This window comes from Melopsittacus undulatus, chromosome 16 (assembly GCF_012275295.1).
Source record: "Melopsittacus undulatus isolate bMelUnd1 chromosome 16, bMelUnd1.mat.Z, whole genome shotgun sequence".
Taxonomy (NCBI): Eukaryota; Metazoa; Chordata; class Aves; order Psittaciformes; family Psittaculidae; genus Melopsittacus; species Melopsittacus undulatus.
The window spans coordinates 390,890-416,050 of record NC_047542.1 but is presented as its reverse complement, the minus strand read 5'-3'; the positions used below and the strand labels follow the sequence as shown (position 1 = coordinate 416,050).

Sequence of the window (25,161 nt, the reverse complement as noted above, 5' to 3'; positions counted from 1 at the left end):
TGGCAGAATGATCTCTCCCGCCTGTGTTCTCCATGGAAAGTTTCATTTTGGCCAATTATTTTTCCTCTCATCTTCTGTGCTCCTGAAGCTTCTAATTGTGCTTTAAAGGTCAAGTGGAAAGCCATGATCATTACAAAGAGATATGATTCTTTTAATGCTCTTTCCCCCCCCCATTTTGGCTACGGTGAAGCATCATGTTCCAAATGCAACTACTGGATCTGAAAATGAAAGCACTCGGACTATAATACACATCTGCAAATAAAGACATAGCCTTTGTGTAGACCAGGTCTCAATAAAACCCTTCATATTTACACAGCAGTGCAGGGATGGTCTCGGGAAGGTCATGCTACAGGGTGGAGTCTGAAAAGAAGAGAAAGAAGTAGCTCAATATTGTAATAAGGGAGATGCCTGCAAAAGGATTACAGGGATGGAACTGACCCATTTCTCCACTCATACAATCCCACCAAGTTATTCTGAATTGCATTAAAAAGGAAAATATTTGGCTCAAAGTAAAGGATATTTCAGAATGAACTCAGTAAAATTGCCAGGAGTATTTATCTGTAAGTATAATCCACTATCAACAACAAGAACAGCTACAAGAACACCATCCTCACTTGGAGCACTGTGTGCAGTTCTGGTGTCCTCAACATAAAAAGGACATGGAACTGTTGGAACAAGTCCTGAGGAGAGCATGAGGATGCTCAGGGACTGGAGCACCTCCTGTATGGAGACAGACTGAGAACATTGGGGCTGTTCAGCCTGGAGAAGAGAAGGCTGCGTGGAGACCTCAGAGCAGCTTCCAGTGTCTGAAGGGGGGCTATAGGGATGCTGGGGAGGGACTCTTCATTAGGGACTGTAGTAATAGGACAAGGGGTAATGGACTAAAACTTAAACAGGGGAAGTTTAGATTGGATATAAGGAAGAAATTCTTTACTGTGAGGGTGCTGAGGCACTGGAATGGGTTGCCCAGGGAGGTTGTGAATGCTCCATCCCTGGCAGTGTTCAAGGCCAGGTTGGACAGAGCCTTGGGTGATATGGTTTAGTGTGAGGTGTCCCTGCCCATGGCAGGGGGTTGGATCTGGATGATCTGAAGATCCTTTCCAACTCAATCTGTTCTATGATTCTATGATCAGTCCCATCCTCAGTCAACCACACTGATTCTCTATTCTCATCAGAATCCCCAATGACCCTATTTAACTTACACCTTGTCCCTCTCTTTCTTCCTTTCTCATTCCCTTTGGCCACATATCACCAGCTCTTTCCTCACTGCCTCAACCCAACCTTGCGTATCTTGTAGGACCTTCTGCTCTGCAGCTCCTGCACTATAGAAACCTCAGACATTATCTTAACAAATGAAGGTGGAATATTTCCTTCTAAAAGATTTGCTCATGGTCAACCAAAACTCCTGCATCATGTAGGAATCAAGTGCTTTTCTCATGCCTGCCTTTTCCTTTCTATTGAATTTCATAGTTGATGACTAGCAAGATAACTAAATATCCAATGAAGCAGTCCAAATATCCACTGCCTTATGAGAGATCGCTCTTGCCAGTAAATAAAGCTGCATGGCTACAATTTTAAGGCATCTTAACAGCAGCGATGTATCTTGACATGTAGGAAGAGGAGCATTAAAGATTGTTGTTACCTTTAATAGTGAGGAAGGCTCTGCTGAACGCACGGCCCAATTCGTTGGTGGCTTCTACCATATATTCTCCTTCATCCTGTTTCGTGACACCCAGGACAACCAGGGAGCAGACTCCAAAGTCGTTCGTGCAAAAATAGGTGGGATCATTGGAGAGGTCTCTACTGTCCTTGTACCACCTGATCTTGGGAGCTGGATGGCCTCCAACTGCACAGCTCATGTGGCACTCGCTGCCGGTGGTCACCACGTGAGGCTTCAATGGGACAAGGAACCTTGGGGGCTGGTTTTGATTCACTCCCTTGTACTTCTGGGGTTTGATGTAAAACTCAGCTGCAAACAACAACAAGCACCATAAAACCACGGCCCAGATACTGCTCCACAGCAAGACAAGGCAGAGGTTAAAGGACTGACTTTCAGTCATGACACTTCCTTCCCTCCCACACTGGAAGGTTTTTAGGGTGTCTCTGTGCATTCTCTAGGCAACCAAACATCCCCAGGCCACCACCCCCATTTCAGGATGGTGTGTTAGAAACAATACAAGAAACAAAGCAGGACAGCACAAACGAACACCTGTAAAAGCTGATTTACCCTTTGGTTTCCGGATCCTCCAAGGCTGCACAGTTTCAGATGGACCACTGGTTCCCAAGTTATTTTTTGCCACAACTCTGAAGTAGTAGTCCCGGCCTGGGATCAGGCGGGTGAATGTGAACTTGTTGGTGTAGATCAGGTCGCCCACCACACGCCATATGCCCTTCTGTGATTCACGTTTCAGGACTGTGTAGTAGAGATCACGCTCCCATTTCTCGGATGCTGATGGCTCCCAGGTTACTGTCACTGTGTTTTGCACATTCTCTTGCAGTTGAATAGGTCCAGGTGATAGTGGGATATCTGTCAGATAAAAGCAGATAGTATCAAAGATGTAGGGAAAGTGGCACCATATAAAACCCTAAAAACTTGGAGTTTATTCTAGATCTGGGGGCTGAGTAAACAGTCTGGTCATTAGAAGGGACAAGATTTGATTCCTTCATCATTCACGCCAACTCATTAGCTACTAACTGCACTTCTGCCACATTACATCTGCATTGCTCAGCTCTTCCCTTCTTATAGGGAGGAGATGAGGGTGATATAGCTGAATGTTTTCACCTCCTGGGGAGACAGAATACAGAGATGTAGTAGCTACAACTAAATGGCTTACAGCCTGCTGCTGCCTAAACCTTAGACTGTTACAAAGGGTATGATCTGCTCTCCTGTGTTTTGCACTCCCTTATTTAAGATTGCTCTGTCCTACAGACATCACCCAATCCCATGGAAAACTGCACTTAATTGCACCAGTGCTCACCACAATCAACTCTGTGGCCTATCTGGAGTAAATCTGCATGGATATCTGGTAGTGAGGGAGTCACCTGTAACTTGAACTTGGAAGCTGAATGTTTCTCTTTTCCCTAACCCATTCTGGAGCTCAACAGTGTAGGTGCCACTGTCAGTGAATTCAGCTGCTCCGATCAGCAGCTGCGTGGTATCATCTTGGGTTTTTATTTTAGCCTGGCTTGGAAGAGGACGCCCATCCTTTAACCAGGTCACCACTGGGGCTGGAGACCCCTGTAAAGAAAAACACAAGTTATGGCCCATTTGTTTTGCCTCCTGATTGCAGCTTTAATTCTTTAGTTTCATTATCGTGTCCCATATCATAGAATCCCAGACTGGTTTGGGTTGGAAGGGGCCTTAAAACTCATCTAGTCCCAAAACCCTTGTCACGGGCAGGGACACCTTTCACTAGAGCAGGTTGCTCAAAGTATACCTTCAAGAATGTGTACCTACATGGCACACTAAGGTAGTATTTAGAAATATGGATGCAAGATGGACCTAACAGATCTAAAGGAAGGGCTGCTCTAAAGTTTCTTGGCAGCTTTCTCTTTCTCTGTGTCTTTTAAGACTGTTATTGGAATAAGTTGCCCAGGTTAACCATGTCAAACAAGGTGTGCAACATCAGGACAAACAGCTGACATCAGTAGTTAACATTTTCTACTGCTGGCTTTGGATAGAAGAAACATTCCCAAAGTCTTTGCTTCCTTTTTGCCATCTTTGGTCTCCCCTCTTCTGGATATCCCAGACTTTATCTATGTTACTCCAAGCTTGTGTCTAAGCAGACAGGATTTCAGTGCATCCATTCCTCAAATCATACAGCTGAAGTCCTGCTGCTTAGTATTACAAACACAGTTAAGAAGATGTGGCTAAAAACGCTACCCCAAGGTCTCTGAGGGAGCCAGAGGGAAAGAACTGATTTTTAAACTAAGTATGACAGATGAGTACCAGATGATGCTAATATTGAGATGGTTGTACGGCCACCATTGTGCCATCTGCAATGGTTAAAGAGTGACCCTAATCTTTTATGGCACTGATGCTAAGAGTGACAGCTGAATTCTCGCTCATGTTTTCCACATGCAGAGAGCATACACAGCACATGCAGCTTAAGGAATCTACCCAGTGTCTAGTAAATAAAATTCCACGCCAAGAAAGCTCAGTTTTCCTGTCTGCTATTGACTACAAAATAAAACACAGGTGGGGAATTCTTACTAACATGTTTGAATACTTACTTCAAAGGGAATATTCACTCGGATGATATTTCCTGCTTTTATAACCAGAAGGCTTTTCACTGTGTCATCTATTAGTAACCTTGGAGGAACTGGAAAAGACAGTGATCACAATGAAAAGCTGTACATTACTGCAGTCTCCAGCTGACAGTCACACACCTGTGTTTGATATACTCCTAATGCCTTCCCCAACAGCTAGTTGGAAAGAAAAGAGGAGAAAAGGCAGTTTTAGAGGGCTTTTTGTCATAATGAGTCTTTAACAGGAGCTGAACACTGTGTATTGCACATTTATTATCAGTTACATCCTCAATTTCTTGATGATGTGACCAAATAAGACCATACTGTAGAGGAGTAACGCAGTACTTCTCCTTCTGCTACAGTCTGGGACTTAAAATAAGCTTGTCAGTCACCTATGGACCATGCCTGCATGCTGTTGCCTATAGAACGACCTTGCTCATTCTGAAAGCACCACTTTGACCTACCTACGGGGGGAGCAGGTCCAAGGAGAGCTTCAAGCTCTGCGGCTTCTCCTGGGCCACTGTCACTGAGGGCTCTCACACGCAGGAAGTATATCTCCTTGGCTTGGAGGCCTTTGACTGTGTAAGTGGTTGTCTCTATGGGAAGAACATTGCATTTGGTCCAGTTGAGGTTGTTAGAAGACCGCACTTCCACTTCATAGCCCTTCACATCACTCCCATCACTTGTTTCAGGTCTTTTCCATGTCAAGGTGATACTAGAGCTGTCACTGCTGCTCACTTTCAGGTCCTGCACTTGACCTAGAGATTCTGAAAAGAGAAATTTTATTTAAGTTATTTTTCTAGAAATTTCATCCCCTTTTTTTCAGTCACTTTCTGAGATTCCCCAACATTACAGAATCACAGAATCTTTAGGGTTGGAAGGGACCTCTGGAGATCATCTAGTCCAGCTCCCCCTGCCAAGGCAGGGACACTTAAAGCAGGTTACATACTTAAAGTGCACTGGATATCAACCCTGAAACAGTCTGCAGCCCATCCTGAATACTTCTCCACACTGTACATCTCCCCCATACATGGAGTCTTCCACATCTTGACTAAGATATCACACAGGAAATCCTGCCATTCCTTCCTCATGCTCATAATGGATTCTATCCATTGCCATGAAACGTTCCTAATTATTTGATCTTCACATACTTTTACCAAGCACTTGAAGCCATCCCCTTTCCACTAACATCACCAGTTTACATTCAGATGTCCCAATTCCAAGCCAGAAGGATGAGGGGCAGTGCACTTACTTGTGGAATCCCGTGCAAAGACAGGCTTTGACGGTTCACTGGCATCTCCTGTGCCTGCAGCATTGACAGCTGCCACACGAAACTCATACTGCAGACCTTTCTTGAGATTGGTCATCTCCAGCTTCTTGTCTGCAGAATGAAAAGGAGCATGTTGGTTCAGATGTATGCCATCAGGAGTCACAGAGAAATGCTGTCACTGATTCCCCTGCCCTTCCCTATCCAAGTGCATGTGTACTCCTGGAATGTGTTCATTGTATTCCCTTTCAAATCAAACAGCGCTTGAGAACTATTAAGTTTAAGAAAGGATATATACTGCTTTTCCTCATGGGATAATCCTAAACTCTTCTATACCAGATAAGAAGTCCTAGCTTTCACCTGATAGACAATGCTAGCTACAGCCAAAACACCACTTGCATTTATATATTCCTTGCATTTATATGTTGTATTTACATAGTCCTTGCATTTCTAAATTCCTGTGTGCCAAGTTCCTAGTGCAAGGACTAAGGACAGTAGTTCTGCACATGGAATGAAGACTTTAGCTCCAGCAACAGAAGACATCAGTTTACTTATAGAGGATGCAGCAGTGAGCTTGTCTGCATTCCTCTCCAGCTGCATGCTGGAGATCATAATCCTCCTAATCCCAGGCATTCAGCTGCATATAAACCCCAAAGCTGGCTTTGCTGTGGTACAGCTGCAAAACCTTAGTTGTGAGAAGAATGTAGTTGTGGAAAAACATATATTATGAAAGAGAAGGTGGTAAAACTTCATACAGGAGTAACATGGCTGTGATGGGAACAGGCAGCAGCTCGAGAATTAGAGGGAAAACACTGATGTGAGAAGGTGTAAGATCCTCAGCAGCTCCAGAACCCAGCTGGCCTTTTTGCCTTCTGCAGGTCCATCCAGTCTGCTCTAGGATTCAAGCAACCCACCTGCTATAGGCACGTTGTTGACTGGCAGCCAGGTCATGGTACCCTTCTTGCGCTTCTGAACGAGGTACCCCACAATTCGGGAGCTGCCACTTTTCTGAGGTGCTTTCCAGGATATTGTGATGGTGTCTCTGCTGGCACTGACAATCTCAGGGGGATCTGGGGCACCAGGTGTAGCTAGAAAGAGGTCAGTGTTTCATTATTAGCAGGTATATTTTCATTGCAAGATGACAAAGTGCTCTCTGGCATTTCTCATTCCGGTTTCCCCAAGGTATTCATGCGGGTGTGTTTTGAAAGCCTGACTGAGATCTGAGGCTGTGGATCCTATACCCCACACAAAGAGAATTCAGCATGGACCTGCGTTCCTCAGTTTTGTTTTCATTAACAACATGCTGCCATCACAAGTGACAATTCCACTGTCAGCCTACAGAGTGAGGAATATCATTCTTATATGGTAAGATAAAGACAGTATCATTCCTGCTTTTAATGGTAAAAACCAGAAACAGAATAGCTTTTCTTAGCCCTCTGCTAACGTATTCAAAATGCAGGTCTTCTCGTGATCATGAGAAGAATATAGAAAGATGAGAATCGGAAACAGACCATTGCTTTCTCTCGTACTACCTTCATGCTCATGGCAAAACTGTTCTAATATTTAAACTCATGGAAGGACAAAGAATAGAATTAGATGTTTGGAAATCAGGGGAATGAAGTCATCATGCTGAAAACTGCTGCACAAAAGGGAGACATTCCTTGGCCTATGGAGTTAAGAAAAGGCCTCTTATGTTCCCTTTGTAGCCACCCTGGGAAAAACATTCTTGGATCTTCATGCAATGTTGCATTTCTCCTGTGAAACTCAATTCCCAGTTCAGAATGGAGCAGAACTGAGAACCTAATGCCACCCCACTTAGCATCACCAAAGCCTACAGAAAACTTCTAGTCTTGATGTGCAATCTCCACCAATTTGGATGAAGACTTCAGAGCTGCAATTCAAGTTTAGGTCTGTAGCCAACATCTGAAATGCAGCGAGATTCCCTTGATGTCATCTTTGACAATGAGTTTCCCAGATGGTTGTTGAACACCGTTATGGAAAGATCTTCCTTACCCTTACTGACAGCCTTCACTTCCTCTGATTCCAGCGCATCACTGGTGCCCTCAGCATTCACAGCTCTCACCCTGAAGTAGTAGCTCATGTCTTGTTCCACTTTGTTGGTAGTGAAGGTAGTACAGCTCTTGGGGGTTTCTCCCAAAGTCACCCACTCGTCCTTGCCCACCTGCTGTCTCTCAATGATGTAGCTTTGCACTGGTTTGCCCCCGTCATCCTTTGGGGGCTTCCACTGAATGGTGATGTCGTTTGCAGAGCTCTCCACGATTTTGATGGGTCCTATAGGTGGTTGGGGCTTGTCTGAAAAGATGAACACAGAGAGTCAATGAGCTGCCTCCTGCTCAGCAGCCGCGTGGAAACCAGGCCATGCTCTCATTACTTTCATAAGCACTGCACCAATTCAGCCTGCTTATAAAGGAAGAGCACAATTTCTGGTCTTCCAAAAGAGCTCAGACATTTATGGTAGGGCTGAATTTGGCCTTGATCATCTATTTTAGATTTGCCCCTTGCACATAGTCCCATCTCCCACAGCTGCCCAACATTCAAAATCCAACTGCTGAGGCCATGCAAAACCAAACTAGATCTGTGTCACGTTTTACTAAGAAACACATCAGCAATCTTTGTACTCTGGTTTGATGGGAAATTCATCTTGGAATACCCAGTAACTCTAAATAAGATTGTTACCAGTGTTAATGGGTTTTCTGCCTCAGCTTCAGCATGAAAACCACAGTGGATGTTAGGGGACTCTTACCAAATACCACAAGTTTTAAGTTGATCTCCAGGACCCCACTGTCGTTCTTCAGCCTGACTTTGTAATCCCCAGCGTCCTTTCTCTCGCTGTTGGAGATGGACAGCTTGGTAAAGGTGTCTGTTTTATCAACACGGATCCTTGTGTCATCTGCTAGCTCCATCTTGTCCTTTAGCCAAGCTGCTCTGATTGGCAGCCGGCCCTCGAAAGGGATCTTGATGGTTACGTTCTGTCCTGCCTTGGCCACAGTAGGAACACTCGTTAAGTTTTTGAGGAGCACTTTGTCAACCTGTGGAGGATCTAAACAGGTGATACAAGGTCATTACAATCTGCAACTCAAAGAGAATAAGGCTTACCTTGGAGGGAAGGGCTCCCCTCTTGATGCTGCAGATAATGCTTACAAGCTCACATGTTGCATGCCCAGTGCTTCACATACATTCGTGTGCTTTGCTAGGGGATAATTATCATTGGGTATCCCACCATCCTTTTCATGGGAGCAAATCACTCATAGGAAATAGACTGAACACACGAATGAAGAATCTCTCCTGATAAAACATTACTGCACCCAAAAATCTCTGAGCTAATAGAAGCTATTCAGGAAAGCTCCCTACTTAAATCTGTGAAGACAAAAGGCACTAACCTGTATGAAAACCATCTCCCATTTACATGGTTATTCTTTATTATAAAGTTCTCAATAACCAGCAATAGGTCTCTGAGAAGATGTGTTCTGTTTAAAGCGCATCAAGGCCAGCATGCTGCATTGGTAGTTTGAGTAGACTCACCTTCAACAAAAATCGAAGCTTCAGTTTTTATATCTCCACTTTCAAACCTGTATTTCCCAGCATGAATATCTTCCACCTTGTCAATAATTAGTTTGTGGACTAGACCTTCCTGTTTAAAACAGACTCCCTCCATGCTGGTTAACTACAAGGTGAAGCACAGAAAGCAAAACACAAGAAATTGAGATGTAACTGAAAAGGCTTAGGAATGACACGTTTAATTACGGTAATAATCTGAAGTTACTCATCTGGTAACATTGCACAAGCATCATCAACATATTCCCCCAAAAGGCTTGATTAAAAGTCCATAAAAAGACATTTCAGTACAATGTTCAAGCTCTCTATTTCTATTCTTAATGACAAAAACTTGGGTCCATGCTCGAGTACAACTGGATCCCACAGCAGGAATTACTCTTCAGTGGTGTGTTGGAACATAGAATATAATGCCTACACTTAACCTTAAGCATTGATTTGAAAGACCACTCTTCACTTTACAACCCTCTGAAGTATCGTTTGAAGATTTCCCCCTTGCTCTTTTCATATTTCTCTCATTCACCAAAGAAATGTATTGCATGGCAAGGAAGTGCCCCACACCATCTCCACCCATTAAAATGAATGGCAAACAAAAAACCAAACACGAAATGAATGGCAAACACAAAGCCTCCTATGGTCAGCAAGAATGAAAATGGTTTGTAGCAGTAAAAGGGAGAAGTCTTGCTGGATTTCTATCAAGAATTCTATTATCAACAGGCTTCTGCAGAACCTTTCCAGGGCCGTATTCAGTCTAGGGTAAGACTGGCAGAGGGAAGGACACTTTGATACACCACCTAAGAGGTAGAGCCAGAGAGCAAAGCTCATCGAAGAATACAGCACTTAGAAGACACCTACCTTTAATCCATCCTTAAACCAGGTTCCTATCACTCCTTCTTTACTGACAGTGCAAGACAGCTCAGCTGGTTCCCCTTTCAGGACTCTGACATTCAGTAGCTGTTTGTTGACATGACAGCGTGGTGCTGAACATTCAGAAAGGGAGATGTTGAAAAGATGCTAACTCTGCGTTAACACTGACAAAGAAATGTATAGATGAAAATGCATGCACACATGAGGAGAACAGAGAGCTTTTGGGGCTATATATACTGTAGTCATGACAAGCTCTTGTACCACGAGCCTGTGGGCCAGTTGGAGTGAACGCATTGCACTGAAGAGACATGCCAACTGGCTGGCATACAATATAGCCCCAACATCAACCTCATGGGAATGGATTCATCACAAATTGCATCATCTATCTACAGATTCGCTATTTTAAATCACTGCTAATTTTCCTGTCTCCCTCTACGGAAGCCATTGGGAAAACTGGGCTACTGCAGGATATTCTTTGCACTGAGCAGATATAGGACTGCCCAACCACTTCCCCCTAAACAGCCCCAGGTGTCACTGTCTCCACCCCCTCTTTCCCTTCCCCTGTTCTCCATTAACACCCTCATCCCCTCTCTACTAAACACCCCACCTCCTTCCCTATTAACTCAAATGCCATTGATTTCCTTCCTTATTTATATGTATGTCCCATCCCTGGAAGTGTTCAAGACCAGGTTGGATGGGGCCTTGAGAAACCTGTCTAGTGGAAGGTGTTTTCACATTATCATCTTGCCAGTGTAGCCATTGGTCTTAGTCAAATGGCTGCATACACTTCACTCTCCTTTTACTATGTGCAACACCTTATTACTTCTAAGGTTACTAGAGAAAAGAGCACTTTAAATCAGGCCCAATGAGTCTATTGATCCATTATACACAGGCACAGATTTGTTCCCAGAACTTGGAAGAAAAGATATCTGCACTAGATCTTATGACAAATAAAGTGATACTGTGAGTTTTAAATTGGAACAATATCAAAGAAATGTGCCCATATTCCTTGAAGCTCTATGGGAATTAGTATGTCTGTGAACTCAAGCCTGTTCCACGTGGATCTGAATCACATATTTGATTGAACAGATGACACCTGGTTTAGATAACTTAAAGAGAATTTAGACTTTTAAGGAGTGCAAGCTGAGCAAACTGTGTAAGGTCCAACAGCAAATCAGTGGTACAATTAGGAACAGATCATAGTATAACCAAACTGTGATATATAGCTGCAGCTATCTAAAGCATAAGATCCCATTTCTCTCCAGGATTAGGGATGTGAGGATGAACATGCAAAGGCCAGGAGGACAGAAGTCATGGATCAGACACGTACCTCTCAGATCATCAAGGCAATATTGTCGTCTTTTTTCCACACTTTCTATACTCTTCAAGAAATCGTTTGTTTTAAAATCAAGGCTGGGTTCCTCTTTCCGCAGGTTTATTGAAGGAAGTCCACCATAATGAGCCGACATCTGACCATAATCCAACGACCCTTGACCAAAACTACCTGAACTCATCCCACCAACAAATCTGTTAAGGGATTTACTCCCTGCCCCTCTGAAGGTAGATTTTGTGCCATGAAGGGACCGTAACTGCCCTAGATCTCTGTCCCCACCCCTCGCAGCTCTTTGACCTGAAAGTGAACCTCTGTCATCAGAAGCTTTGCTCCCTGATCTGAAATCACTGGCAGTGCCTTTTCCAGTCTCACGTCCAGTAGAAGGCTTGCCAGGACGTGAATCAAGACCATATTCACCCCCTCGTTCATCAGCACCTACCACAGCTTCTTTACCACCTACAGAACGTGACCCCTTCCCATCACCTCTCAAACTGCCAGTATCATCCACACCAGCCCTGGCTCCAGCTGACACACTGTCTTTGCCATAGGGAGACCCAGTATCCCTTAGAGCAGATCCACCCATACCACCACGTTCGGAGGAAAAGACATTTCCTGCTCCACCTGCATATCCTGCAGCTTTGCTAGGCACAGAATCACTGCCATGGTGAGATCCCATTATTCCTGCACCTCCCAAAGGAAAATGACCAGATCCACCCACACCCCCAGGTGGGATACCAGCCTTTCCATATGGAGATCCTACTCCTCCTACACCAGCTACACCAGCACCACCAAAGCTACCTCCAACTGGGAGACCATCCTGTCCATATGGAATCCCAGCTCCTCCTACACCAGCTACACCAGCAGCACCTATGCCAGTTCCAACTGGGACACCATCCTTCCCATATGGAGACCCAACTCCCCCTGCACCAGCTACACCAGCAGCACCTATGCCAGCTCCAACTGGGACACCATCCTTCCCATATGGAGACCCAACTCCCCCTGCACCAGCTACACCAGCAGCACCTATGCCAGCTCCAACTGGGACACCATCCTTCCCATATGGAGATCCAACTCCCCCTGCACCAGCTACACCAGCATCACCTATGCCAGCTCCAGCTGGGAGACCATCCTTCCCATATGGAGATCCAACTCCCCCTGCACCAGATACACCAGCACCACCAAGAGCAGCTCCAACTGGGACACCATCCTTCCCATATGGAGACCCAACTCCCCCTGCACCAGCTACACCAGCACCACCAAGAGCAGCTCCAACTGGGACACCATCCTTCCCATATGGAGACCCAACTCCCCCTGCACCAGCTACACCAGCACCACCAAGAGCAGCTGCAACTGGGAGACCATCCTTTCCGTAGGAAGACCCAACTCCCCCTGCACCACCTACACCAGCAGCACCTATGCCAGCTCCAACTGGGACACCATCCTTCCCATATGGAGATCCAACTCCCCCTGCACCAGCTACACCAGCACCACCAAATCCAGCTCCAACTGGGACACCATCCTTCCCACATGGAGATCCAACTCCCCCTGCACCAGCTACACCAGCAGCACCTATGCCAACTCCAACTGGGAGACCATCCTTCCCATATGGAGACCCAAATCCCCCTGCACCAGCTACACCAGCAGCACCAAGAGCAGCTCCAACTGGGACACCATCCTTCCCATATGGAGACCCAACTCCCCCTGCACCAGCTACACCAGCAGCACCTATGCCAGCTCCAACTGGGACACCATCCTTCCCATATGGAGACCCAACTCCCCCTGCACCAGCTACACCAGCACCACCAAGAGCAGCTCCAACTGGGAGACCATCCTTTCCATATGGAGATCCAACTCCCCCTGCACCAGCTACACCAGCACCACCAAAGCCAGCTCCAACTGGGACACCATCCTTTCCATATGGAGATCCAACTCCCCCTGCACTAGCTACACCAGCACCATCTATGCCAGCTCCAGCTGGGAAACCATCCTTTCCATATGGAGACCCAACTCCCCCTACACCAGCTACACCAGCACCACCAAGAGCAGCTCCAACTGGGACACCATCCTTTCCATATGGAGATCCAACTCCCCCTGCACCAGCTACACCAGCACCACCAAAGCCAGCTCCAACTGGGACACCATCCTTCCCATATGGAGATCCAACTCCCCCTGCACCACCTACACCAGCACCACCAAGAGCAGCTCCAACTGGGACACCATCCTTTCCATATGGAGATCCAACTCCCCCTGCACCAGCTACACCAGCACCACCAAGAGCAGCTCCAACTGGGACACCATCCTTTCCATATGGAGATCCAACTCCCCCTGCACCAGCTACACCAGCACCACCAAAGCCAGCTCCAACTGGGACACCATCCTTCCCATATGGAGATCCAACTCCCCCTGCACCAGTCACACCAGCACCACCAAATCCAGCTCCAACTGGGACACCATCCTTCCCATATGGAGACCCAACTCCTCCTGCACCAGCTACACCAGCACCACCAAAGCCAGCTCCAACTGGGACACCATCCTTCCCATATGGAGACCCAACTCCTCTTGCACCAGCTACACCAGCACCACCAAAGCCAGCTCCAACTGGGACACCATCCTTCCCATATGGAGACCCAACTCCTCCTGCATCAGCTACACCAGCACCACCAAAGCCAGCTCCAACTGGGAGACCATCCTTTCCATATGGAGACCCAACTCCTCTTGCACCAGCTACACCAGCACCACCAAAGCCAGCTCCAACTGGGACACCATCCTTCCCATATGGAGACCCAACTCCTCCTGCACCAGCTACACCAGCACCACCAAGAGCAGCTCCAACTGGGACACCATCCTTCCCATATGGAGACCCAACTCCCCCTGCACCAGCTACACCAGCACCACCAAAGCCAGCTCCAACTGGGACACCATCCTTTCCATATGGAGATCCAACTCCCCCTGCACCACCTACACCAGCACCACCAAGAGCAGCTCCAACTGGGACACCATCCTTCCCATATGGAGACCCAACTCCCCCTGCACCAGCTACACCAGCACCACCAAGAGCAGCTCCAACTGGGAGACCATCCTTTCCGTATGGAGATCCAACTCCCCCTGCACCAGCTACACCAGCACCTTGTCTAAGTGGCCAACCACCTGGACCATACAAAGCCTCAATTTCCCCTACAGAACTGCCACCTGCACCAGGTATAGCCCCATCTCCAACTGAAGGACCACCTGGACCGTATAGCAAACCAGACTTTCCTGTCTGACCTAAGCGACTTCTAGCATGAGGTGCCAGGCCATCCTCACCATACGGGATACCTATTTGCCCTTCTGTGTTTATGCCTGTTCCATCCCTATCAACAGTTGGCAGACCATCCTTGCCATAGGGGGACCTCATTCCTCCTGCAGTCTCTGTGCCTGCAGCATTCTTTCTAGCTCCAGCCCATGGAGTATTCCTGAAGGAGCCATCCTTACCATCTCCCACTCCGGCTGAATCGAGATCAAGTCCATCTACCTCAGAACTTCCACCAGCAGCACGTGATCTCCCAAAACCCCCAAAGCCAGCTCTGTAACTTGTATCATCTAATTTACCATCCCTGTCATGCTGAAAGCCCACACCTTCTCCATCAGCCATGTCAACATCAACATGACGTAGGATAACACCACCTCTGCCATCCACAGAAATCCATTCACCTACTGCTCCTGATTCATCACCAGTATCTGCTCTGTCTGCCATAGAATCCTTGCCTTGCAAAGGCCTTAATCCTCTTTTGCCTCCAAAGCCTTTTAACCCAAAGATACTTCCATCACTTGCCATGGTGTCTCCATCTAGATCTGCTTCAGAAAACTGCCCACCCCCCATACTTTCATTTCTGTTGGCTCTGCGTAGCCCATCCTTTCCCAAAAACCTTTGGCTTCCATCAGCATCAACAGAGTGGCCTTGACTTCCTCCTTGACCGTTTCTGTACCAGCCACGTTTCTCCTCGCCAGTGTCCATGAGATGATCTCCATCACCAACAGGTTCTTGCTGTCGAAGTTTCTTTGCCCAGTCTCTCTTTGGCAATGATTCTTCCAGCCACTCAGAGTTTTCTTCTCCTTCACCTGGTCTCCCCTTTCCTTTGGCATCTGTATTGATGATGCATGGTTTGATTGGAGGAGATGGTATTTACAGGAAAAGAGAGGGGGGTAAGAAAAAGAGGACAATGAATAGGTCATGCACTGCTTCAATACAAGGAGAATGTGGCAGCATTTGTTATAGTTCCATTCTGGGACATAATAAATGCATTTCAATTCAGTTCAAGTCCTGATTCTTTTCAGTGTCACATTCACGCCTAATTTGCCACTTCTCAGTTGGAGACACAATCGCTGTGAGTAGAAAGGTGCTCGTTAAAGAAAACCAAGCAAACAAAAAGAGGATTAAACCAAGGCACATTTCCAGCACAACAGGTCTACTCCAGAGGGGCTTAGATTGTAGCTGGGACCCATTAGTTCCTTCTGCCTTCTCCCTTCAGCCCTGGAGGAGTTATACACTAGCCCACAGATGGGCCATCAGTTCCCACTTGAGGAAAGACTTTTCAGAAAGCAGGATCTCAAAAGCAACCAAAGCAACCACCTTTCAGAAGCAACAAAATACACAGAGTGTTTCCCATCTTCCTTTGAGCTTCTAACTCACTTAACCTCTAGTATGGAAAGAAATTACTACAAGACAAGTTAGTATTGAATAGTGTTAGTATAGAATTGATGGTACCTAAGGCTGCTTTATCCCTTGCATGCTGTGCTGTGTTCACACAGTGACAGCTTCAGCAAAGCATATGTTGAGTTATGGAGGTTTTTTTCAATAACTGATGGAGAACATATTACTACACAGCCAATGGGATTTGTCAGGATTAATAAAACAGGAAAAATGTGCTTTATCTGAAAAGGAAAGAGAGTCTATCCTGACCTTCTTTTTCCAGGTGTAACTTAGGAATGGAGATGCTCTACAGTTCAGTTCTCAGCATAGAATCATCTCAATGAGCAACCAGGCAGAGAGTGGAATGTTATTTTGTTAACACACCCCAAGCCAACACCATGGGAATAACACAGTGGCACTTACACTCTACAATAAGCCAGGCATTTGAGGTGGAAAGTCCAGTGTCGATGGTGTACATGCCATTGTCAGAGGGCACAGAGTTTTTGATAGTCAGCTGGTGGGTCAGCCCATCAGGACTCACAGAGATCTGGTGCTTCTCACTTGCCTCCAGGACGTTGTTTTTGTGTAGCCACACAGCATCATGGCATGGGGTGCGTAGGACACACTTGAAGATGACATCTTCGTTCTCAAGGCATCTCGTATTGCCGAGTGGCTGCTCAAATCCCACAGGGATGGCTGCAATGGGAAAACAAATGCTACAGAAACAAGAACTTGTTGCAGCTAAAGGCAGGCAGACAGATGGGAGCGTGTCATGCTTGCGAGCACTGGGTTAAGCAGGAAAAGGAAAGACTGAGATGTGGTCCTGTGCCCATTTCCAGCAGATTTTTGTCTTTGTTATCTTCTGAAGCATTTATACCCAACATCACTGTGATGTGCTGAGGATTTGTAGTCATTAATGTATTTCAGCAACATGATACTTGTATTGAGTTGGTAGGAGTTATTATTCTGAGCTCACAAAAGGGAACTACACATGGGGTAAGATAAGGAGGTTCCTCACTGTCATCTAAAAGTCAGAGCCAAACTGGTACTTGAACCTAGTCCTTTGGACTACAAACGCAATGTCCAAATCACACAATCACCTCCCTGCTCTTTTTCACCTGTGTCATCTCAGGAGCCCTTATGTGTGCACCAAAACTCATGTTCTGTAGTTACCAGGTTTTAGTGCTGAGCTTTGCATCTACTCCTAGTAAAAAACTTCCAGCGAGAACTACTTTCTCATTGCAGGTTCACCTCCCATACATGTAACTCAGTTCCTTACAGTCAGGGTCCAGTGCAGTTGAGAAAACAGGCACATCCTCCACTCGGACTTGATACAATCCTGCATCTTCCTGCTGCACATCATTGACAATGAATATGTACTTCTTCCCAATTTGCCTCAGGCAGTGCTTCCCATACTCATTACTCGTTTCATACCTGAGCTTTTCACCATCCTAGGAGAGAGAAGAGCATGCACTTTGAGGCAAGGTATTTCAAACACACCAGGCTAAACCTGTGCTGGGATCTCCTTGTTGATATAAATGAATAAGAACAGAGAATTCTACACTAGTGCTACTCACAGTGGACTCGTTGCTTATGGAACACCAGGGCAATGCTATGGGCAGTAAGGCCTGCATGGAACAGAGCATCAGGCTCTCAAATTAGGCAAAACAATACTAGCTCACATGGGGTTTTGAAGCTTAAGCAATACACTTACTATAACTTTGAAGACAAAGTACATTCTTTGCTTAGATTTTAGCATCCTCACAGATGGATATGCAGGTGAGTTCACCACCTTTCTGTACCACTTTGGTTACTTCTCCACGTTGTGGCTGCACAGACTTTGTCATGCATTTGATTCGGAAGTTCATAGAGCTAGTCTGACCTCCTCTTCAACAGACTCCGATTTCCTCTGCATTAAAGTCACTAACAACAGTCTGACCAAAATATATCTTTCAGAGAAACATCCACAGCACTGATCAACCTGGGTGTTACACTGAAATAACCACAGAACTCAATGGGATGTTTTACTTCCTTGAGATCTTCTTTGACATAAGTGAATTTTAGTGGAATAACACTGTAGAAGGAGCATAAAATGGGCCTGGTTTTCTTAGATGAGACTGCAGAATTTCTGCAGCCTGAAAGACTCTGTTTGAATTTCCTTTTACTGGAGGAGCTCTTGAAGTCAAAAGGATGTCAGTAACTGACTGCTTCCCCTGTACTTGAAGGGCTACAAATCCCAAATGATATTCACCACCAAAGATAGATCTGGACCACCACATCAACACTTCTCCCTGACCAGCCAAGGGTTCCACAATGGACTGACAACTTTAAGAAGCTTATTTCCTCTCAGCCATTGCCCAGATGAAGCATTTTATGGTGAAGATGACTTCAGTGGCTGCTGTGAACTGGCCAAGTGATGTCGCTCCCTCACCTTAAGCAGATAGACTTTGCTTTTTGTGTTTTTCAGGTCCATCTCCAGGCTGAACATAGCTTTTCCATCCTTGGTGACTTCAATGTGTTTGAAGTTTTTGATGCTGTGTATTAGCTGCAAAGAAAGACACAAGGAGCTCATAAATGAGAAGACTCCCACCACACAAGTTCTTCAAATGTCAAACTAATCTGAAATCTACTTTATATCTGCATGGAAAAGAGCTACCTCCAAGTGAATGGAAGAAGCAGCTCTAAGTTTCCACAGTTTTCTCCTGTGGGCAAGTTATATTTTACATGCTCTCTCCTGGTCATTCACACACTGTGCAAGCACTGTCCAGGTTTCTCCATGTCCCTCTACATGAAAGCCAGTTTTGACTCTCATGTGTGTAATTTGCCAATTGGGCATCCAAATTCTCATCAGGGACAACTAAATACAGATTTTAGCATTACCTTACATTCAGGATAACTCCTAAAACTTATGAACTGAACTTCAGAACTGTTAGCATTTTCATCTGCATGAGTAGAGAAGTAGGACCCCTTTAAAACATTGCCAGAAAGCATCCTCTGTCATACAATAGTTGCATCTACAAAGCAATTTAGGAAGGCTTAACCATTTAAAGAAGCTCCTGTGAAACTATAGGACCCTTTAGTTTGATAAGATCAGTGCTTTCTGTGGTTGCAGTTTATTTTACCTCTCCTTGTTCACTCTCTGCGTCCTTCCTCATCTCCTGCAGCTTCTTCAGCATCCCACGGAAGTCAGCAATTCCATATTTGATACAGATTCTCTCATAATCTCTCTTATCTGCATGCAGCAGCAATTGCCAGACTGCTTCTTTATCCAAGGGTTTGGGTTTTGGTGCTGGGGCCCTTAGAAACAGGGGAAAAAAATATATCTAGACATTTTGACAGACAACAAAAGATCTTGGTTTTCTATTCTGAAGCCTCTTTCATCGCTCTTTGTCAGTCTTGTAGCTCACTTGGCCCTGGAGATGTAGGCAAGAAAGAATAGGACTCTTACAGAACAGGTTTGCTGCACCTATACTACACATTAACTGCTGCCAGGGAACAGCCTTGCCCTGGGCCATAGAGGCAGTTGTACACTGTTCAATCAGCAGCAGTCATCGGCACCATTTGGTCCAGGCTAACTTGGCCTCTCCCAGGTAATTTCTCATCACAGCTCAGGAGCTGGCACACTCCAAGGTCATTCCCATGAGGCAATCTTAGCGGGTTCCCTCCTGGGGAATGAAGGGGTCAGAACCAAGAGGTGTTGTTGCCTTCAAGATCTATGAAGCTGTGCCCTGTCCTCAAGAACCCTTTAAGAAGTGTAACAATGGCCTTCATTGGGGAGGCTTACCGCTTCCTCAGCCGCTTCCTGGAGTCCTCAAGTGTCTTCCTTAACTCTATTACAGCAGGAGGGGGAACAAGAAACATTCAAATACCCAACAGTGTAAAATATATCCCCCAAAACATGATAATTCAAAACACCCCCTGGCCACAGGCCGTTCTAATGATGCTATTCACCTCTGTTGGTTTTTTCCCACTTGACATGAAACTTGGAGATGGTTTTCTCTGCCATCCTCATGCCCTTTGATGCCATTAAAGTCCATCACTTCCTAATGATTCCTTTCTTTCTAGAGAGGACACTCAGAAACCTATTTTCCAGCTGTGTTAACATGCTGGATCCAATTGTATTTGACATCACAAAATCCTTTTCTAGCACTAATGATTCCTGAATCACTAAATAGAACAGCTCAAAGCCATGTCTAAGATCATCACTTTTCCCAAAGGTAAATAGCAATCAGAGACAACAGAACATTAGAGATCCATTAACTCTTTTCACTTTACAAGTCTGGGGCAGTAATAATGTGGTAGAGTATTAACTTTGACCCCCTACCTCAAAAGAAAGGAGCAATCTAGCACACTTACCATCAGCAGCATGAACAGGGACGTATTTTGCTTTCCTCTTAAAGCCAACTGAAAACAAACCAAATCAGAACAAGCCATAATTCAGACTAACATAGTAAACCAGTGACAAGAATGGGTCAGTTATATTTAACCACAAAGTGCCCATTTCACTGCACTGATTATAAAGGGAAGCAGGGAACTAAGGTCAGGTGGCATCTGAAGTGGGATGAGTCCCTCTCAAAAGGCTGCTTCATTCAATGCTATAAAGAAAGGACTGAGCCACTTTGACACTAAATCCAGAGTACCTAATTATGGTCCAGTGTGGTGACAATAATACCACTTTCTTCTCCCTTGCCTTATAGCTCATACTATCATGGAGCAACCAAACTGGGGGGAGTCACAGAGGAGCTCCAGTCCCCAGTGAGGGAAAAAGTAGACCTTTACACCAAGGATACTTGGACAATGCTCTGGGCACCGACCCCCAGAGGACAGCAAAGCCTTGGGACAGGAAAACTGCTTGAGCCCAACAGGCCTTTGGAGGACAGAACCTGTCAATCCTACCTTGTATGATCCTGAGGCCAGCAGAGCATGAAGCTTCCCCATATTCATTCACAGCAAAGCAACGATACAAATCACTGTCTTTCACAGTGAGTTTGTTTATCTTAAAAAGAACACAGTGAAAGCTCACAGGGATGTGCTATGGATCAGTTCACACCCACTCAGCTTCTAACAGCTACTCAGTGATGTCTCAGATCTTTCTTCTCTTCCCAGAACTACTCTAAAGAGCTTTGTTTGCTTATCTTTGTGGTATCTCAGATCTGGTGATACAGCGCTGAAAAGGACCTTGAGATCATCCAGTTCCAACCTCCCTGCCATGGGCAGGGACACCTCACACTAAACCATGGCACCCAAGGCTCTGTCCAACCTGGCCTTGAACACTGCCAGGGATGAAGAATTTACTACTTCCCTGGGCAACCCATTCCAGTGCCTCCCCACCCTTACAGTAAAGAACTTCCTTAGAGCCAATCTAAAGTTCTCCTGTTTAAGTCTGAGCCCATCACCCCTTGTCCTGTCACTACAGTCCCTAATGAAGAGCCCCTCCCCAGCATCCTTATAGGCCCCCTTCAGATACTGGAAGGTTGCTATGAGGTCTCCAATCACATCTCTATCAGCCCACTGCAGGTTTTTCCTTTCCATTGCTCTCGTGCTTCCATGAGTCCTGTCTGAAATAGTTGATATTTACCTGCAGAATGAATTCATTCGTAACGCTATTGAAGAATATTTCATATTTGGCAGGGTCATCCATTCCACCTTGTGCACGCGTCCATTTCACGTCAGGGGCTGGGACACCTTTGACCACAGCTCTGAAGATGGCATTTTTACCTTTGAAAAGAGGCAAGAAATCAGTTAAGACAGGCTTGAACATGAAGATTTTCATGGCAGGCCCCTTAGGTTATCAATAGCGTGATCCCCAGAGTGAGACGTCTCTGGTTTAGGCAATTCTATCTTTTTGTTTGCCTCTGTAAAAGATGTCTAAATTACCAGTTAAAGTTGCATTAAAGCCATCTGCCATAATCTCCACTCTAACTTACTGGCTTTCGAAAGGATGACTTAAAAACTCATCTCTAGAATTCACCACTGGCACAACATGGTCTCCATGGGTTTATCACACAGACACACAGATAGGAAGTTATGCAGCCCAAAGAGCAATTCTTTGATGTCTTGGTCTGATTTTCATCTCCCTCAATATTTGGGCAGGGCCAAAGAGCAGCAGTTATTAGCTCAAGTCCAGGTTTGTCTGTATTCAATCATAAAAGGCCTTTACCATGTGGTCTTAGCCTGCAGACATGACTGCACACATCCACTGATCAGCTCTGAATTCAATGATGCTATAGCACCACAGCCATGAAATGCCCAGATCCATTCTTATCACACACGTATTCCCCTACAAGTTCCTATTCCTTCTCCATTCCTTCTCTTTGCTGGAAGCATGCTGGGCAGGATGTTAAATAACAAAGGACTCACTGTGTTGGAGTCCCCTGCCTCTGGACATCAGTAAAGTTCATTTGTAAGAGTTGTGGGTCCCACTCTCTCCTTCATTTGGATAAGCTTGGATCTAATAGAAGGTGGAAAAAGGAAAACATCCCTTCTGCACACTGAAGAAAATGTGTTCTGAACAGACCACACTGTACCACAACTGGGAGCACCCACACAGGGTGCAATGTTTCACCCTAGACTCCCTACATGTCATCTTTCTGTAGCATCTTCCTCATCTGCTAGCCTGGCACCACTTTGTACTCCAACCACACCAGGCTCTGCTGTTTGAAGAGGCAAGGGAGGGAGAAGAGGAGGGGATTTAACTGTGAGCTCTCCCCATCTTCTCTCCCCTAAGAACCTGAGTATTCTGCAGCTGCCCACAGACATCTCCAACAGCTTTACCACTGCCCAGTACAAATCTTTTCTTCCAGAAGGCTTCAAATACACGAGAAGTGCTATAAACCAACAAACCAAAGAGGCTCATGTAGGTAAGTGGGAGTGTCTGTCACCGGGCAATAGAAATGGAGATGAGTTATCCATGGATGTAGCTCAGGGTGGGAATAATCGCTACCTTTCTTTTGCAATAGTTTTGGTCTTCAGATGACCAACATGAAGTTCTCTCCAGGCTGCAATGGGGCAATGATGATATAATGAAAGACACTCATTCCCTAATATTTCATATATGAACTATGAGGAACCTACTGTAAATGAACTCACTTGGAAACGTTAGAGAGGCCGAGTGAGGACACCTTGGTTCATGGCTGAGCGAGGGGAAGCTGGTGGAGCAGGAGGGATGGACCACTAGAGGCCACTGTGCTCCTTCAGAACATCATGGCTCGTGAAGCTCAACACATGAGTGTGGCAACACTGAAATCCAGGCTGCCAGAATGGGTTCAGTCTTGTGAGGAAAGAGAAGCCACACGAGCTCCTCAGGCCACTCCACTCCAAAACCCAACCAGACCCAAAACTGCTCAATTACTCTGCAAGTGAAGATATCATTGGGAGGCTTCCCATTGCCTTAGGTCTTGGCTCCAAGATGCTGCTTTCTCTGTACTCTATGCAAGATCCATATTGCTTCTTGTATTTGCAAGCAGTACACTGCAAGCAGTACATCTGCCTTTAAAAAGCAGTTAATTTTAGTGCTGAACAGTACAAGCTAGGGCAACAGGAAAACCCCAACTTTGTCAATGTGCTTCATCTTTTGCTGCAAAATACTTAGAGAGCTTCCTGTAGGATTTTCTGGATTGCTGCATTCATTAGGAGCCAGATTCTGACCTTGCAGGTGCTAATGAAAGCTCAGAAGACCTCTGTCAGTACTGATGCAGTTGTCAACCATACAACAAAGACTTGGGCCATACAAAACTACTTTTTTGATCTAGTCACATCTGTTCAGAAAGGAGCTGGATTTAATGGCAACGGTTGTTTCATGTAGGTGAGAAGTGGAGTCAAGTCTCCAGGACTGTGGCTTTGACTGCTATTTAAGACTCTCACCTTCCTCCAACGTCAGGGAGACAGGTTTCCGCTCAAAGTCAGGTGTACTGCATCCCTCTGGAACATCATCCACAAACTGGGTGATGAGAACTCCCGGGACTGAAGATTTCTTGAGGGGTTTTACTAGAAAGTCAAGGGAAAATATATTCCATTCAGATAACATGTTTCTCTTTAGAAACAATCAGCCTGCATTGTCTCTCTGGGACTGCTCCTGCTCAGCTCCTCTCGGATTATATTATACAGCCATACTGTAGGCTGGAAGTGTGTCCGAGGGCTGGAGCATCAGAGGTCCAGCCGTGACTTGGATAGAGCAGGATTTACATCCGTTATTATAGAAAACTTCTAAATCTAGCATAAGAAAGACACCATTGCAGAGATCAGCAGAACCTGATGGGCCGGTTACCGGTGTCTCTCCTTGTGGTGGTGAGGCAGATGTCAGATTGCTGAACATGAAAAGCAGTTGGGCTTATTCCTGTGGGTACCCCAGGGAGCTTTCACAGCCTCATTTGTTCTCTCACCTTCCTGACGGCTTGTCATGATGCTTTGCTTAGCTGCCCCCGGTCAGCACAAACAGGCTATGGGTTCTCCTGTGAAAGAGACAAATCATTTCATTATTGACAGTTCCCAATGCTCACTTTTATGACACCGTTTGCCTTTCCTCACTTGCCACTTCCTAGCAGCCAAGTTGAGAAAGGCCTGCCAATGAATACATCATGACACAGTTCTGAACCAACACAAACCAGGTATGAAAATGGCTAGTAGGGCTAAAAGGGAAATGTACACATGTAACAGCATCCCTCTGTCACCTCTTCCATCTCCATGTCACCTGGCTTTCCTCCAAAGACCTCCTCTCGTGTTTCAGGCAAATATTACACCACATGGCACTCATGTGGTGAGTTCTGATGGATGGCAAGAGCAGTTGCTGAGAAGAAAGCCAGAGATGGATGTCTAAACCGGGGCATGAAGCAGCAGCACCTCCTGATCTAAATTAGCTTGTCTAAATTAGCAACAGACCTGAGAGCACACGAAAAGCTCCTACTTACTTTAGAAGGAAATGGTAAAGTGTGAACTTGGCCTTAACTATGTATTGTTACAGATCACTCATGTGACCTTCTGCCAAAGGTGTCTCTCCCCCTGTATTTATAAACAGGACAACATGTAATGTAACACATCACCATCCTGCAAGCAAACTGTGAAGGCAGATTCCTTGTCACATGAGAGATGCTCAGAAACTCTAGAGTTACCGAAGGTCTGAAAGAGCAATTAGATTAGATTCCCATGTGGCATTAATGCTGCGTCTCCATTTACCTCCTGCACTCCTTCAGTCAACAAAGGCACACA

The 25,161-nt window shown here is 45.7% G+C and overlaps 1 protein-coding gene across 1 annotated transcript; it reads right to left on the bottom strand.

Annotated features, from left to right (window-relative positions):
- On the bottom strand, nt 1-24,357 carry IGFN1 (immunoglobulin like and fibronectin type III domain containing 1). Its single transcript, XM_034069862.1, has 25 exons — nt 24,339-24,357; nt 23,821-23,943; nt 21,536-21,675; nt 20,854-20,953; nt 20,314-20,361; nt 19,742-19,787; nt 19,080-19,254; nt 18,389-18,502; nt 17,237-17,408; nt 16,381-16,653; nt 14,760-15,410; nt 12,687-14,684; nt 11,286-12,632; nt 9,944-10,068; nt 9,059-9,200; nt 8,280-8,576; nt 7,529-7,828; nt 6,430-6,603; nt 5,501-5,629; nt 4,713-5,015; nt 4,234-4,322; nt 3,043-3,238; nt 2,228-2,527; nt 1,643-1,969; nt 1-360 (listed from the first exon to the last, which is right to left on the bottom strand). The coding sequence occupies exons 1-25, from the start codon at nt 24,355-24,357 to the stop codon at nt 347-349; spliced, it is 7,602 nt and encodes a 2,533-aa protein (XP_033925753.1). The 3' UTR covers nt 1-346.
- Nucleotides 24,358-25,161: the final 804 nt, after the last annotated feature.

What these genes read in the sequence shown, in the direction of transcription:
- IGFN1 (XM_034069862.1), bottom strand. An exon ending in AGGAAGCGGCTGAGGAAGCG is followed by an intron (nt 19,255 to 19,741) that starts GTAAGCCTCCCC and finishes CCTGTTTCTAAG; the next exon opens with GGCCCCAGCACCAAAACCCA. An exon ending in TTGCCTTGATGATCTGAGAG is followed by an intron (nt 10,069 to 11,285) that starts GTACGTGTCTGA and finishes CTGAATGTTCAG; the next exon opens with CACCACGCTGTCATGTCAAC.